Below are 18042 nucleotides of genomic sequence, written 5' to 3' on the forward strand. Positions count from 1 at the left end.
CCTAAGTGCCACTTTAAAACCTATATACATTGCTGACCAGGGCCCATGGGGGTCAATATTTGTCTGCCTCATAGCTTCTACTCTCTCTTTCTCTCTCTCTTTTTTTTTATTGTGCATTTTCTGTCAGAGATATAGTTATACAATATACATCCATATAGGAGATGTTAGCTTTACACTTTTGATAAACAGTGTACACGGTTTGAATTCCTTCAGGTGCTTTCTCCTGTCACAGCAGCTCACAAATCTCGCTGCTCTCTCTCTCTGTCTCTCTCTGTGTCTCTGTCTCTGTAGGAGCAATGGGACTTGGGAACATGGAATCTCTCTCTCTCTGTAGGAGCAATGGGACTTGGGAACATGGAATCTCTGTACTGAGAGACTGGTCATTAGACCACTGCGCCATTACTCAGACACTTGATGACATGGAACTTACTTGAATCAAGTTCACCACACAATTGAGCAAAGGCACCTTTGGGCCCTGTAACTGTCCCAGAACGAGAGACAGGGTTTTCAGCTATAAATATAAATAATATTGTATGGTTTTGCTTATGTATGTTCATGCATATTTTGGGTTCATTTCATAATGAATTACAAATGGCAATAAATATGTTAAAAGGTTATATCACAAGGTAAAAATGCACCCTTTGGAAGGGAGTCACATGATCAGAGTGTCACGTCATTCACATGACGTCACCTATCAGTAAGGGTCAGAGGTTGAACTGAGTTCCTGGAAAGAAGTTGATGTTTTGGGAACGTCAGAGAGACAGACAATTATAGTTCATCTGCACATGGTTCAAAGGCGCACACGGTACATATATTCTTTATTATGTGTTCCTTTATTGTGGTGTGTAGTATTTTGCTGTAAATGTGGAACTGCAGACTTTATTGACAAGTTGGACTCACATGTGTGGAATTATTAACTAGAGGACTCTGCTTCCTTGTGTATGGACTGAAAAACCTGTTTCTTTATTGTAGTTTTCACGGTGTCTTGGTGACTGTCAAGAGGAGTATCACCTTAAAATAAAATCTGTATGATGCGTGGACGTTCCAATGAACCTGTACAGCTACAGGCCCTTGGAATGTGTCTCCTGGTGCTTTTGAGTTGCTCTTTTTTCTGACCATTATACCTCTACACCATCACTGTGTCACCCAGAGCAGATGTCTTAGTACTGTTAAAGCGTTCATCTAAAGTTAGTGGGGACAGCCCATAACTCCGACATCCCGTTAGTCCGAACATACGTGGCTGTATTGCTGGACAGAACTCTTGAGTGACCGCACTGTTTCTGTTTGCTAGAGATTGATAAATACAAGTAAAGTGACCTGTATTTATCATGAGTATTATTCACCTCTGAACTGGGGTACCTTCCCATAGGTGACCACCAAGGCCACAGAACCATGGCGACCGCGTTCATCCGCATGCTGTCTGGTCGCAACACGGCAGCGATTCTTGCCAGCCTGGGGGCTGGAACACTGGTAACAGGCTACCTGCTGACTGACACTACTGCTGCTCATGCTGACAGGAGGAGGTTCTATCCAGCCAGGTGTGTGTGTGTGTGTGTGTGTGTGTGTGTGTGAGAGACATAGACAATGCACCACCTGCCTCAAAACACATACAGTATATTAAAGCACCACTTTTCAACCTATCTTCATACTGTATAATAGGTTCTCACTAATAATCATGATGAAATGGCACAATGTTTTTCTACTCAGTCTGTGTCTCATGGGCAGTTTAGAAACCGTCCTCCAGTGACATCATCATTAGGCAGATTTTGACCAGATCCATGACTGGTTGAAACAGTTCACACACCAGACTCCATGACCAGATCCATGACTGGTTGAAACAGTTCACACACCAGACTCCATGACCAGATCCATGGTTGAAACAGTTAACACACCAGACTCCATGACCAGATCCATGGTTGAAACAGTTAACACACCAGACTCCATGACCAGATCCATGGTTGAAACAGTTAACACAACAGAACAGACTCCATGACTTAGGCCTATCCATGACGCGTTATCTTATGATCATGATGATCCTTTGAATACCAGGCCACTACACTACTTGGTCAACCCTCTATGCCAATGATTAGCATTTATCGCCCGCCAAAATGCAGTAAAGCAATATTTCTAACAGAAATATCAGAACTTTTATCTATCTGCTCCACTAACTATGACAGAACTCTTATCTCAGGTGATCTTAATCTTCACCTGGATGATACTACGGATGCTGTGGCTATGGGCTTCTTAGAGTTATTGCACTCCTTTGAGTTTATCCAACATGTTGTTGGGCCTACACATAAACATGGGCACACTCTGGACCTGGTGATTTCTAGAGGGCTGAACATCACTGTGGAAAGGACTATTGAAAGGCCTGAGCTATCAGACCACTATTTGCTGTGTTTTAATATGACTGTCTCTGATCTAGAGAAAAACATCACGGAATATACCATAAAAAAGCGTTTTTTTAGCTCTTCTGCAGCCGACGAGTTCTCTCGTCATCTGGGGCCCCCCCTGCCCGATACCCCCCCAGTAAATGATATGGTTCAAATTTTTAATCTTAAACTAGAGTCAGCTCTTGATATAGTGGCTCCTTTGAAAACAAAAAAGAAACATAACACCAGAATAACACCCTGGATAAATGAGCATACACGCTCACTGAAGCAAGAATGTCGTAGAGCTGAGCGAGCGTGGAGAAAAAACAAACTCACCATCCACCTAGAGATTCTTAAAAAGTCAACAGTCGCCTATAACAAAGCCTTGCGTCTAGCAAGGCAGGCATATTTCTCTGGCATTATTAATGAGAACAAGAAAAATGCCAGAGTCCTATTCTCTACCATTGAACGACTTTTAACCCCCCCCCAGTCCTACAAGCAGTCATTCCCGGCCTCTAAAGCTAAGTGTAATGAGTTTGCATGCTTTTTTGATAACAAAATCTTTAACATTAGAGCTGATATTATGAATGGTGCTGCTGCTAGCGCAAACCCTCAAACAGCAGCTAATGGTCCCAGAGTAGATCTCTCCAGGGGGAGCCTATTAACGTTCTGCGCAATTGATGAAGATGAACTCCGCAAAACCATATCACAGATGACATCATCCTCCTGTTCATTGGATAAAATTCCCACCACCTTTCTCAAAGAGGTCTTGGACAGTGTGATTGGAGATATCCTAAAAATTGTAAACAGCTCTCTACAATCAGGTGTCTTCCCAGACTCACTGAAGACTGCTGTAGTTAGGCCCCTACTCAAGAAACACAATCTTGATCCCTCTGTTTTGGGTAACTATCGACCCATTTCAAATCTACCCTTTCTGGGCAAGGTTTTAGAAAAATGCATCTTTCATCAATTGGATGTGTTTCTACAGAACAATAATGTGCACAACAAATTCCAATCTGGCTTTAGGAAAGGTCACAGCACAGAAACAGCACTTGTAAAAGTAATTAATGATCTTAGGGTGTCTGCTGACAAGAAACATGTATCTGTTCTCCTACTCCTAGATCTAACGGCTGCATTTGACACGATTGATCATTCAATTTTAATACAGCGTCTGGAACACTGGATAGGCCTGTCTGGTACGGCCCTGTCCTGGTTTTCCTCCTACCTATCAAACAGAAGTTACTTTGTCAATCTAGCCGAGTTTGACTCAGACAAACACGACATCAGCTCTGGTATTCCACAGGGCTCGATTCTTGGCCCTCTGCTTTTCTCCTTGTACATACTGCCATTGGGCGAACTCATTACCAACCACGGAGTCAATTTTCATTTATATGCTGATGATACCCAACTTTATCTTTCTGTGGCTCCAGATGATCCCTGTGCTTTAGACCCGCTGTTGACCTGTCTGTCTAGCATCAAATGTTGGATGAGTGAGAACTTTCTCAAGCTAAACGAGGATAAGACAGAAGTTCTCATAATCGGTTCTAGTGAGCAGAAAGAATCAATAATAAGCAGACTTGGTAACCTGACTGTAGAAAGTAACAGTAAAGTAAAGAACCTGGGGGTTATTATTGATTCTGAATTGAATTTCAATTCACACATTAATCATGTTACCAAGATTGCCTTTTTTCACCTTAGAAATATTGCACGAATCAGAGCCTATTTGTCCTTGGACGATGCAAAAACGCTAATCCACGCCTTTGTTTTTTCTCGGCTTGACTACTGCAATGCACTCTTTTCAGGACTGCCTAAGAAAACAACTGACAGACTACAACTTGTCCAAAATGCAGCAGCCAGAGTTTTAACTAGAACTAAGATGAGAGAACATATTACTCCAGTTTTGGCATCACTGCACTGGCTTCCGGTTGTTTTTAGGATTGATTTTAAAATTCTTTTACTTGTCTATAAAGCTCTCAATGGTCTCGCACCTTCCTACCTACATGACTGCCTGCCTAAATATGTCCCAAACCGCCCCCTAAGGTCTTCCACTGCCGGCCTGCTCGCTTTGCCAAAAAAAATGGCAACTAAAAAACACGGGGAAGCAGCTTTTTGCTTCTACGGGCCGTCGGTATGGAACAAGCTCCCACTGTACCTTCGTCAGGCAGCCTCTGTAGACATTTTTAAAGCTCAGCTCAAGACCCACTTCTACAACATTGCTTTTAATTGATCTTTTATTTTTTTATTTTTTGTTATTCATGTCCTCACTGCATTACTGCTTGTTTTTAATGTTGTTGCCATGCTTTTCTTTTATCCTCCATTTCTCTGTAAAGCACTTTGAGCTGCATTTCATGTCATGAAAGGTGCTATACAAATAAAGTTTTATTATTATTATTATTATTATTATTATTATCTTGGATCCCACCTCAGTTCTAGGGAAACCCAGCTTGGCCAGTAGTCGCTGTGATTGACAGTTTTTGCAACTATATTCCTAAATCTAACATCAGTTAAACTATGTCTGGGTGGTGGGCTTAATAATCACTCATCCATGACGGGTTGGAACCCGGAGTAAAACACCAGGCGATAGACTGATCCATAGCAAAAGTCTAATATCTTTCTGTAGTGCCGACTTTCCAGACCTGAGGAAGCACAACAACTGCATGTCAGCAGCCTTGACACCGGCCATATACTCACAGTTGAGAGACAAGGTAACCCCAAACAACTGGACTGTGGACCAGTGCATCCAGACTGGAGTGGACAACGCAGGACACCCTTTCATCAAGACTGTGGGCATGGTGGCAGGAGACGAGGAGAGCTACGAGGTGTGTGTGTGTGTGTGTGTGTGTGTGTGTGTGTGTGCAGTCAAATTCTCAGGCCTGATTTATTCTTGTAGTTAGTCTTGTAGTTATTCTACTCCAGTGTAGCATGCTGAAAATAGCTGATCTATCATCTAAGCACACAACGCATTGCTTGTAGACTGGCTATTGTCAAGTACAGTTACAGTATATGGCTTTAGAGTTTGTTTCAACTGTGTGGAGTTCAGGCGCATGGTGAGGATTTACATTTTGGGTGGGCTAGTGGGCAAAATGTTGTACTCTTTTACAGTACGTGTCCGTTTTTCTAAAGCTGTGATGTGTTGCTGTGTTCAGGTCTTTGCAGAGCTCTTTGACCCTGTCATCAAGGACAGACATAATGGATATGACTCTAAAACCATGAAACACCCCACTGACCTGGACGCCTCCAAGGTTATTCTCTTCTCTTCTCCACCATATATATGCATGCATGGCATGCATACATCCATGTAATTCATTCCCTCCTTTGACCTCCTCAGATCTCATCAGGAATGTTCGATGAGAAGTACGTGCTGTCATCTCGTGTTCGTACGGGACGCAGCATCCGCGGTCTGAGTCTTCCCCCTGCGTGCACTCGCTCTGAACGTCGCGAGGTAGAGCGCGTGGCCGTGGCGGCCCTGGCTGGCTTGAAGGGAGACCTGTCCGGTCGATACTACAGCCTGGCAGAGATGACTGAGCAGGAGCAACAACAGCTGATTGATGTGAGTGCATGCATACACCAAGCACACACACACACACACACACACACACACACACACACACACACACAAATGTATGCACACACACACAAGAAAACACCCCCAAATCTATTGTTTTAATGAACCTTGAACTAAAATGTCCCTGGGTTCCTCTGTCCCTGTACTGGCCAATCAGGAGCACTTCCTGTTTGATAAGCCCGTGTCCCCTCTGCTCACATCATCTGGCATGGCCAGAGACTGGCCTGATGCACGTGGCATCTGGTAAGTAACTTACCACTGACCTGTGTGGTAGCTTTAGTTTGGTAGTAAACTATAGGTAAATAAACTTCAGTCCCCTGCTGAAGTAACAATGACATCTAGATCCCAAACTCTTGCATGCCAAGGACCCCAAGTAACCATGGCCGCTGGGCTGCGACCCCTCTGTTGCAAAAATACAGAAATGGTGAAAATAAAGCCAATCTACAAGCTCACAACGTGTCATGTTGTGATGCTTTGTGAGGTTGTAGATCAGCTATTCTTGCCATTTTTGAAAATGTTTGAAATCTTAGAAATCTGTTGAAAGAATTTTTCACAAAAATTACAAAAATAGACACCGGGTTGAAAGTGGTGACACACCCCCACTTTGAACACCACTGCGGATCCATAATTTTTGAGGGGTCCCTCCTATGCCCAGCTTTGTCTGTTTGTGTGAACACAAACACAATGATTTGATTGGCTGATCACCCCATAGCGATGATTTAATTGGCTGAGTAAAGTACATAAAAAGTGAGGGCAGAAAAGTGAAGACGCCAAAAGTGATTGGCCGGAATGACATTTGTGATGATTTGATAGGCTCAGCACAGAATGTGATGTATGAGGATAAGAACGTCCCTCACTTCACACAAGTGTGATTTGTTTATTTTTTAAAGAGTACCAATAGTCTTTGCGACATGCCCCGTCATTCCTCTCTCCATCCAGTATGTCCTTTCCATACACGTCTCATCTCCATTCTCCTCCCACTCTCCATCTTCCAGGATTCTGGCCGATGCCACAGGCATTCACAGCTGGCCCGGTTCTGCCCGATGCCACAGGCATTCTGTCTGCTGTGCTGCCACATGCAGCCTTAGTGCTATAGTTGCTCCTGTGTGGACTATTACCTATTTTCATTAGATCATTAAACTGTTTTTTATTTTTGCTTAAAATGTTTGAAACCCATCACATTTATCTACTGTGTGCACGGCACGTGTATTAACATTAACCACATGAACCCTAGCGTCTCTGGGCATGTCATAATAGGCGAACATTCGGCACAAAGTTTCTAGTTAATAATCGGTCCAGAGGTTTGCGAGATTAGCTCCGGGCGCACGCACGCATGCACACACGCACACGCACACACACACACGCACACGCACAGACAATTAGCCTGCAGAGCCTCACCATGAAAAAGGATGGGGTGAAGTAAGTACATACAGTAATAGTAAAGCTTTGATCGGGTTCGTCGCCTGGCAACTGAACTTAAACTTGCGGGTCCAGTTCTGATTCTACATCCATTTCTAAATATTCCAGGCACAACAATGACAAGAACTTCCTGATCTGGATCAATGAGGAGGATCACACCAGAGTCATCTCTATGGAAAAGGGAGGAAACATGAAGAGAGTGTTTGAACGCTTCTGCATGGGACTCCAACAGGTTGGTGTTGGTGGATGTCATATCATTTTAACTAAAGCAAGGAAGCCTGCATGACTCCAATACATCTCAATCTGTCTGAACAGTCTTGCCGGGTGGGCGTTTGAGTTAAGTTAACTTTATACAAGAAATCTGTATGTATGTCCTTTAAGGACTTTATTTATTATAAATAGGCACGTTGCATACTGTAAACAACAGGAAGTGTCACTTATATAGAGTCTGTGGGTGCACCTTCCCTTGTCCGTGTCGATACAACAACCAACAGCCAAAAACCCAAAAGTGCAATCATAATTCAGAAACATTCACAATATTTAAACTTTGGATGTCAACCTATATGCAGCTACACTTACATTTTTACATTTTCTTTTATGTCAAAATGTGTCCTTAATCTTTCGAAATTAAGGTCATACTGTGTAACTTTTTCCAATTTGTGGCATTTGTCCTGCCCCTCGTCCAGTGTGATTGAATGGCTGGGTAAAAAGTGACAAGTGACAACTCTGAGACAATATGAAAACACCAGAGATATAGACTGCCATGGACTTCATAGTTGGGTATGCTTCTCACGGAAATCCATGGGCATAAAAGTGACACAGACAGACAGATAATGCATAATAGACAGGTACAACGGGTATATTGCATAACCGTTTGGGGTATGCATTGCATTTCCAACTTGCATCGCTCCCAACTTGCATTGTTCCCATAGCCGGTGCCCAACAGGCACCGCTCTAGTACGGTACTATAACTATACCGTTGAAACTAAAGGAATTCAAAACATACACTGGGTTAAAAATAAAATGCTTTGGTGGACGCATCAAGGTAAAATTGATTACGTCACCACCTGCATAGGTAACAGTAACTATAGTGACATCTGGGAACCTCTATGTAAAATGGGCTATTTTGTCAATTTTTATATTTTGAAATGTATTTGACTAGTAAAGTAAAGTAACCCACTGGTTTGAAGTAGAACATGCTTAAACATTCGACAATTAAGGTCTAATATTTCTACAATTGCTACAAATGCCTACAAAACCTGTAGCCTATATATTTGCTATAACTAAGTAAAGCTTTGACTGGGATCGTCGCCTGGCAACAGAACAGAACTTGAACACACAAAGTCTTTTTTATTCCCTTTTACTTTGATTTGAATGCATGAATGACTGCTTGACTAATAGTTTCAGCATGTAAGTTGTGGTTCTTTCTTTCAGGTAGAGCAGCTGATCAAAGAGCGAGGCTGGGAGTTCATGTGGAACGAGCGTCTGGGTTACATTCTCACCTGTCCCTCTAACCTGGGCACTGGACTAAGGGCTGGTGTGCACGTCCGCCTGCCCCTCCTGAGCAAGGTGGCACACTGGTGACTTCTATACTCAAAAGATGACATGTGTACACCAGCAGACATACACAAAGATGCAATCACGCGTATTACTATTTATATATTCCCAATTTCCCATTGTGTTTTATGTTTAACTGTAACACATGCAGGACCCACGATTCAGTAAAATTCTGGGGAACCTGAGGCTACAAAAGAGAGGCACAGGAGGAGTGGACACAGCTGCCACTGGAGACACATTTGACATCTCCAACAATGACCGTCTGGGCAAGTCAGAGGTAAACATAGAGGCACAGTCTAGATTGAAGTGAGTGCAGGAGACATCGAGAGTGGGAGAGAGCAGAAGATGAATAGAGAGGGACATAAAGAGATACAGTAAGAGGAGCAGTTCTAGCAGATAAATAACTTTAACTCCCGCTGTTCCCAATTCTGTACATCTTTGATGTATGACGTGAGCTCAACTTGTAGCTGTTACCTGCAAGGTTAAACAGGTATACATGTGGTTAAACAGGTAGCTTACATGGCTACTGAGAACAGTTACACCTCATATCTGTTTGAACCAAAGAATCAGCAGTTTATATACAGTAGTGTTACTGAGCTCAACAGTAGAAATCCTATTCATTTTCTCCATAGATTATTGTAACTCATCTGTACTGTCGAAACGATCCAATATACTGTACACTCACCACAGGTGTCCTGTTTGTAAAACTATGCTATATGCTCCTGTAGAAGTCATACGTTTGTATACAGTATGCAATCAACCTACTTTCATGGAGAAATACCACATTCCTAAAGTGTAGCAGTGTCAGAGTTGGTGGAATTTGTTTTACCATGGACATTTAATGGTAACTCTGCCCCCATGAAAGTTAACTGTAACTGTTAATGTTATCAGGGAGAGGCAAGCGTAGGGTAGCTTTCTTTCCAAGCAAGTATAGTCTTACGTCTTAAGTTTTTGATAAACACAGACTTTCCATAACTTTTCCAAATCATTTAATCCATTTCCAGTCCTACAACAATAATATGGTGCAATAATAATTTTACGTAGGTCATAAATCATAGATCATAGGTTCGGTATTTGGTAAGTGCGCCCCCCATTCAGTTATTTCACTAGCCCGGGGTGCAGTCCGGAGAAAGAGAGAAAAACACACTGTAGGAGAAGACAAAGAAGACTAGACTAGGACAACAATAAACAAAACGCCTGCGGTCTCCGAGGCTAGAACAACAAGAACTCAGTCACACTGTAGTCAGTCAGTCACAACAGGATGGAGTACTATAGAAACTACTCTCTCACTCACACATGCACGCACGCACGCATGCACACACAGTGTCACACACACACACACACACACACACACACACACACACACACACACACACACACACACACACACACACACACACACACACACACACACACACAACCCACAAGACAAAACACAAAGCAGTGGAAAAAATGGAACCTAGGATTCCTTAAATTTTATCCAAAACATTTGATTAATTCCAAACCTTTTCCATGCCTGAAAAACAGTTTTTTTTATATATCAAAATATCACCAGGAATGTCATGAACGTGGGAACCCTGTAAGCAGTACACGTAGTTAGCATTATCTACCATCTTAAAGGGATTATTCGGATATGACGTCAAGAGGAATTGAGGCATTTGAGTTTACCACAAATGTTGTACTTGTGATGGTCTTGACGATAACGGTAACTGTGCGTATCCACAGGTTGAGCTGGTCCAACTAGTGATCGATGGAGTCAACTATCTGATTGAATGTGAGAAGAGCCTGGAGAATGGTCAAGACATCCAAGTCCCCTCCCCCATTGACCAGTTTCGGAAGTGAGCGCCGTCCCTTCTGGGAACACTGGGATGAGAGCAAGCCCTCCAACCACTGGGTTAACTGATGGCATTATGTGTATTAGATACAGTATTTACAGTACACTGGGTTAACTGATGGCATTATGTGTATTAGATACATACAGTATGGTATATACTTTACAACAGTGGTTCTTAAAGTGGGGTCTATGGACCCCCAGGGGTCCTTGAGGAGATTCCATGGTTGATAGTTATTATAGCATGAAAATCTGTTTAACTGCTTTAACCTTATATACATTGGGCTATATCTGGGCGTCACCCCTTAACCCTTATCGCTAAACTTATTTGCCATTTTTTACTATTTAAAAAATAGCTGATCTACAAGCTCACAACATGTAGATGTAGATCAGCTAGTTTAACTATTTTAACCCATTTTTGGCGGGAACCCCTTTTGGTGGTCTTTAGCTATAGAAAAATAGCAGATCTACAAGCTCATAGCGCGCCGCTTGTAGGTCTGCTATTTTTGAAAAATCCAAGAACAACTGACATAGAAACATAGCTTTTTCAGAAAACTGTCAGGATGTAGAAGACATTTGGGTTAAAATGATTTTCAAAATAGTAAAAAATGGCAAATAAGGATAAGGTGAGATGGAGCCCATTGGCTATTTTCCAAAAATCTTGAAAACATGTGGAAACAATTTAACAACACAGATTCATGTGGAGGTCCCTGGCACAAAATATCTTCACATGGGGGTCAGCGGCCAAAGACATTTACAGTACATGAACACTGAAATCAGTGTATGCATGTACATTAACTAAAAAGAAAGCAATAAACTTGAATAATGAATCCCACTGAGTCTTTTATAGTGATTTATAAAAAATAATCAGACAAAAGAAATACACACAACACTGCAGTACAGTTTGACTGCTGCATAAGGGCCTTACTCCAGGAGTAAAGAGCAATGCTTGGGGTGGCTCTGATGGCCTTGGTTAAACTTGCCTGCAGCATGAAAGAGTGTCACAGTTTCGATTCCCACGCCCGACGGTATTTGCTGCATGTCACTCCCTGTCCCTGTTTCCTGTCACACTCTAGTCCAGGGATACTCAAATAGATTTACCTGTGGGCCACATTACAAAAATGGCAAGGGGCCAGGGGCCAGTAGATAAAATTACGACATTAATGATACTTGATAACTTCTCCCTTTCAATTGCTTTATTTTCGCAAAATGTATCAAAGTACAATGTGCATGCACACAATATGTAAATAAATAAATGTGTTACATTTTCTTGCATAAACACAAAGAGCTGTTTCCATAACTGCACAAATTATTGCACATAACATGAGTAGCTGTTATAATAACATAACATAACATGAGTAGCTCTTTGCCTGCCTGCCTGCCTGTCTGTCTGTCTGTCTGTCCATGAGTAGTTATTTGTCTGTCTGTCAATGAGTAGCTGTCTTACTGTCTATGAGTAGCTGTCTGCCTGCCTGTCTATGAGTAGCTGTCTGACTGCCTGCCTGTCCAATTCTCCATGAGTAGCTGTCTGTCTGTCTGCCTGTCTATGAGTAGCTGTCTGCCTGCCTGCCAGCCAGCAAGTTGGTTAACAGAAAATAAATTGTTATGGCTGAGTAAAATAAAATACAATAAACACAATTTGCCTGAAAATAGATTACCCAGCTATGACCTTTTTCATGAAAAAAAATGAGTAAATGGCTGACTGAGTAAAATAAAACAATCTACCTGAAAATAGATAGCTATAACTGAAGAGCAATTTCCGCAATTACCATTTCCGCAATTTCCACCCTAAGAAAGAAAGAACGAAAGATTAATTTAAGTGACCAAGAGCCAGATATACGTACATTGTGTCCTTTCACATCATACACAAAATGTATAGAGAACATTTAAAACAGAAGCCGACCATACCACTCGCAGTAATGGAAAAGTCTAAGTGGTTTCTTACTTTGATAGAGACAGCCACAGACACACACGTCCTTGTGTTTATTAATATAAGCCTTTATAACCAACCAAAGGGTGAAATAATGCACGTGCGTGCGTGCGTGAGTGCATGAGTGCGCGTGTGTGTGTGTGTGTGTGTGTGTGTGTGTGTGTGTGTGTGTGTGTGGTGCACACAGCAGTTACATCAACAGTGGATGATCCAAACACAAATCACACACACACACACACACACACACACACACACACACACACACACACACACACACACACACACACACACACACACTGCTCTCTAGATTCCTGTCTCTTTAAGCAGCTGAACTCTATATTGGGCCAAACCAACTCCCCTTCCAGGGAGGGGGAGGATTGCCTTGCCTGTCACAGAAGGACATCAAAGGATTAAAGGACTTTTGGGAAACCTAAAAAGACTTTAAAATAGAGCTACAAGCTCAACTGAAATGTGAATATGAATATAATGTATATGAATGTGTTTTGTACCAAGCCAGGCAGAGTTGACATGTTGTGGATCATGTTGACCCCTATTCAGTTGGTCCAGTCTAGTGGGAAGGGCCATGGGGGGTATAAAGCTCAGAGACTGAATATCCAAGTCAGTCTGTCTGCACACTCTGCTGCTGTTGGTCGGGGAAGGAGCTGTCTCTGAGGAGGTGATGTTATTTTGTTATTATTTAATACCATGGTTTACATAGATCTATTACTGTGATGTTTATTATGATATATATATATATATATAATTTTTTATATATATAGATTATAATTATTTAATGTACATTTGAAAAGGCTGGATTTATAAATACTTATGCTTATATCATATGATAATGATTTATTTGGAAATGAGTTTGATTTATGTGGTTATATATGATATGCAGTACTTTGTTTTGAATATCTTTTTATTTCTATTTTGCAGACGTTTGGTCTCCTTTGTTGTTATCACTTGTTGCCACTTGGGGTTAATAAATCTTGCTTAAACTCTGCCCAACTCCGTAGCCGTGCCATCCGTTTGTTCATACTACCCTAGCCTCAGAGAAGGGTGTGACATGCAGTCATCATCAATCACCATCGACAAACGGCTACAAGTGAGTAAACTACAAGACGCCCAAGTCCCAAAGTGTGAGCACGTTGTTAAACCGTATATCTCTGGTGATAAAAGAAAGAAAGGCATATTGTCCCTACATTCAAGTTGAAATCTTTACTCTGATACGGACACAAGTATTGAAATTGGATCGATTGGAAGGATCTAACCATAATGGATGTGTCACGCTATTGAAGCTAATGAAATGAGCGATACCATACGGATGAATGAACGCGCAGAGCGCGACATTTAATGTGGATTGGAATGAATTGATGTCGCTATTAAGCAAGCTTTGTGCAACGCTAAGTTTGGATCTGGAAAATAAGCGCTGCTGTTTTTTAAATACGGACGTCATGTCACGTTTTACTGATGTCTGTAAATGAAGCGGATGAATTACTCCAGTATGAAAGAGGCCTGTCTGTGTGTTTGCTAATACAAAAACAGCTTAATTGATATAAGCATCAAAGCAATATTTTAAGTACTTTTTATTAGCAAGTGCATTCCATAGCGCTGGACCACACATGGACCTGCGACGGGAACAGTTCCTATGTAGTAAAAGATTATATGAAATAAATAAAATATTTAACTGGTTTATATTTTACAATTTTAGTTATAGATGGCAAGTATAATGTTAAGGAATATTTGTCTTATTAGCCAGAGATCCTTTTAAAATGTTTCTATTACTGTGAGTGATATGGTCAGCTTCTGATGTCTTTCTTTCTTTCTTTCTTTGTAGATGTAGATGGAGATGACCGTAGATGCTGCTGGAACACTGAACCTGGTCTCCTGTGTGAACCACCCCATCATGGCTGCTATGTCCATGTGGACATTATGAGTGTTTGTATAGAGAGAAGCATGGCTGAAGAGCTTTGCATATCAGTCGTTTCTTGCTGCTGCCAAAGTCAAATTGTGATATCTGTAGTGTTTAGTTCATGGCCGCTTATGAGATGTAGATATAAGTACACCTGACTGGTGGAAATAGCCTTGTGATACATACTGGGTGTGCTCTTTGGTTGTTAACAAAATGCCACAAACTCACTAAAAGATGGACAAAATCACACAAATCAAGGGATGTCCGACAGTCCGTGTTGGATATTGTCCAACTCCTAATTGCCGATATCAACAGATACATATATATATATTATATGCAGGCTTTTTCCAGTGGTGGAAACATAACTCAAACTTTTTACTTAAAAAAAGTAGGCAATACTGCAAGATAGAAATACTCCGTTACAATTCAACATGTACTCGAGTAAAGGTACAAAGGTTTTGGTAGAAAATTTACTTAAAATACCAAAAGTAATTATTAATAATTACTCATTATGCAAAATGTCTCATCTAAAATGATCTAATCTCTCATCTCAAGATTTAAAATGTATAAAAATCATTTGAAAATGGCAGATCTACAAGCTCTCATGTGTCTTATTGTATTGTGAGCTTGTAGATGTTTTTAATGTAAAATAATAAATAATGTAAAATTAAGTTATTAATTTTTAATGCCTTTATCGGACATCCCTAACAAACATATATCAAACGTGTCAATACATTTCAAAGAATGCCACAAGTGGCACTAAAACTTCACCAATAAATAAAGAAACATCCAAAAGTTCCATAAATTAAATGCCACAAAGGTTTGCCGAAAAAATGAAGAAATTACAAAAAAGTTTCTTAAACCTCTTCTGCCGTATGTCCATAGAACTTCAGCTCTGTTGCAGCAAGCCAGTACAATGTGTCATTGTCTAGGTCACCTAAGCCACGATCACCATTCGGTGGCCGGTATTTGGGGCAAATGGTCATTACGTGTTCCACAGTCTGTAGTGGATCCTCGCATTCACAGTGGGCACTGTCCGAGATGTCCCACTTCTGCTTTGAGGGTTGTCCACTCCTTGCAGTGGAGGTGCTGGCAAAGAACATATTTGGGGTCCTCAATGTATTCCACTGGTCCCTCTGTCTTGCCTTCACCCAGGATGCCTTGGAGGTGTTGTGTGGAGCAGTTCCTGGGCCTGTGTGGCAAAGGGGCACAGTGACTTGAGGCACGTGTGCTGTGGCAAAGGTCGCCGTGACTTGGTGTGTGTGTGTGTGTTGTGGCAAACGGCACCGTGACTTGAGGCATGTGTGCTGTGGTGTCTCTGACGACCTTGTGGAGGAGATGGCTGGGATTCACTCAGCTGTGCCTTCTCAGTGAGGGCCAGCGTGGCTGCTTCTCGTCTGACCTCTGTTGGAGTGATTCCAGCGAGAACAGGCAGTTTGTTTGGGGTGGCCCATCCGGTGTTGAGGGCAGCATCCAGCTTCTTGACATGAGAGCTACGGCTCCAGACTGGGACACAGTAATCGGGTCGTCTGCATAGCCATACTTCACTGATGTTGTTGCAGGGAGGTCGTGGATGTAGCTGTTGGTGTTGAACAGCAGTTACTAGTTTATTTTCAAATAAATTTGTTTTTACTGTTTTGTGAAGCAACTTTGGGTACCTTGAAAAGTGCTATATAAATTGTATGTATTATTAAAAAAACAGACAGACCCAGCAATTGTCGCCACACAGACATCACAAATTCCTATTGGCAGCAGCAACGATGTGCAAAGCCATTCATAGACTATAACCACCATGTATTCATTCCAGATGCTGCGAGGCTCAACCGGAGCCCCTACAGGTGGACATCTGCAGTTCTCGCTGTCCATGGATGAATCTGCATGGGGGGGCTCTGAAGGCGGCTCAAAGTAAGAAACCACTTAGACTTTTCCATTACTGCGAGTGGTATGGTCGGCTTCTGTTTTAAATGTTCTCTATACATTTTGTGTATGATGTGAAAGGACACAATGTACGTATATCTGGCTCTTGGTCACTTAAATTAATCTTTCGTTCTTTCTTTCTTAGGGTGGATGGGTCGTGGTAGACGTCGTGGAAGGACAGATCCGTTCCAAAGCTTCCCTCCTGGAGGACTTCTGATGAGCTGTGAGTAGGAATATTTCTTGTTGGGATGGATATCTGTTGTACTGTTATGGTACGAAGTATAGCATGGCAGTATGATTCCTCCTAGTGGCACTATTTACTACAGTCATCCAAATGTTTTAAATATTTTATGATAAATCTAAATGACTCTGCACAATAGTTTGAGAGTCAATATCTCATCTGCTTTTAGAAGCACTTGAATAAAAAATGACAAAAGCTGTTGAGGACTGTACATGTGTTGATGCCTCCTAGTGGCACTGTGGTTGAATGTCTGTCAGCCTTCCAAGCTAATCAAAGTCTTAAAACCCCAGCATCCCTATTCTGGGGGGAGCGTTCAGCAAAAAATAGCAGCTCTACAAGCTCACACCGCGTTGCAACGTGTTGTGAGCTTGTAGAGCTAATGCTTTCTTCTTTCTCTCTCAGGATGGAAATGGCAGACGCAGCTGAAGCCTCTAGAGATCTGCAGGTCTGTCCATGGATGGATGGGAGGACGGAGATCTGGGTAGACGTCGCTGGAACGCCACTGCTGGACAGGGTACACGCACACACACACACACACACATGCACACACAGAGCAAAGCTAATTTGGTGTGTTTTTTTTTCTTTTCTTCCTTTGTTAGAATGGAGATATCGATAGACGAGCTGATGTTCCCGGACAGAGATCCGTTCCAAAGCTCCCCCCCCCCCCCCCCCCCCCCCCCCGGGGGCTTCCTCAGAGGACTCTGATGAGCTGTGAGTAGGAATAGTTATGGCTTGTTTCTGAGGATGGATAACTGCTTTTGTACTGTTATGGCACGAAGAATGGCATCATTTACTACAGTCATCCAAATGTTTTATGATAAATCTAAATGACTCTGCACAATAGTTTGAGAGTCAATATCTCATCTGCTTTTAGAAGCACTTTAATAAAAAATGACAAGATGTTGAGGACTGTACATGTGTTGATGCCTCCTAGTGGCACTGTGGTTGAATGTCTGTCAGCCTTCCAAGCTAATCAAAGTCTTAATGACACTACCACTTCAACCCCAGCATCCCTATTCTGAGGGAGCGTTCAGCAAAAATAGCAGATCTACAAGCTCACACCGCGTTGCAACGTGTTGTGAGCTTGTAGAGCTAATGCTTTCTTCTTTCTCTCTCAGGATGGAAATGGCAGACGCAGCTGGAGCCTCTAGAGATCTGCAGGTCTGTCCATGGATGGATGGGAGGACGGAGATCTGGGTAGACGCTGGAGGACTTCGGACCTGGGCCTGGATGGATGGGAGGACAGAGGACGGAGATCTGGGTAGACGCTGGAGGACTTCGGACCTGGGCCTGGATGG

At 42.1% G+C, this 18042-nt stretch overlaps 1 protein-coding gene and 1 long non-coding RNA gene across 2 annotated transcripts; both read left to right on the top strand.

Annotated features, from left to right (window-relative positions):
- Positions 1-1392: 1392 nt before the first annotated feature.
- ckmt2b (creatine kinase, mitochondrial 2b (sarcomeric)) lies at positions 1393-10755 on the top strand (the record flags this gene model as incomplete). Its single annotated transcript, XM_080766610.1, has 9 exons — positions 1393-1538; positions 4993-5191; positions 5519-5614; positions 5701-5922; positions 6095-6180; positions 7465-7592; positions 8795-8925; positions 9065-9190; positions 10639-10755. The coding sequence occupies 9 exons, from the start codon at positions 1393-1395 to the stop codon at positions 10753-10755; spliced, it is 1251 nt and encodes a 416-aa protein (XP_080622736.1).
- A 4715-nt stretch (positions 10756-15470) lies between these two features.
- Positions 15471-17319, top strand: LOC308316438. The gene is made up of 3 exons (XR_013964160.1): positions 15471-16491; positions 16649-16726; positions 17147-17319. It is a non-coding gene; the product is annotated as an uncharacterized lncRNA (long non-coding RNA).
- Positions 17320-18042: the final 723 nt, after the last annotated feature.

This window comes from Protomyctophum bolini, assembly GCF_963924005.1.
Source record: "Protomyctophum bolini genome assembly, chromosome: 6".
NCBI lineage: Eukaryota > Metazoa > Chordata > Actinopteri > Myctophiformes > Myctophidae > Protomyctophum > Protomyctophum bolini.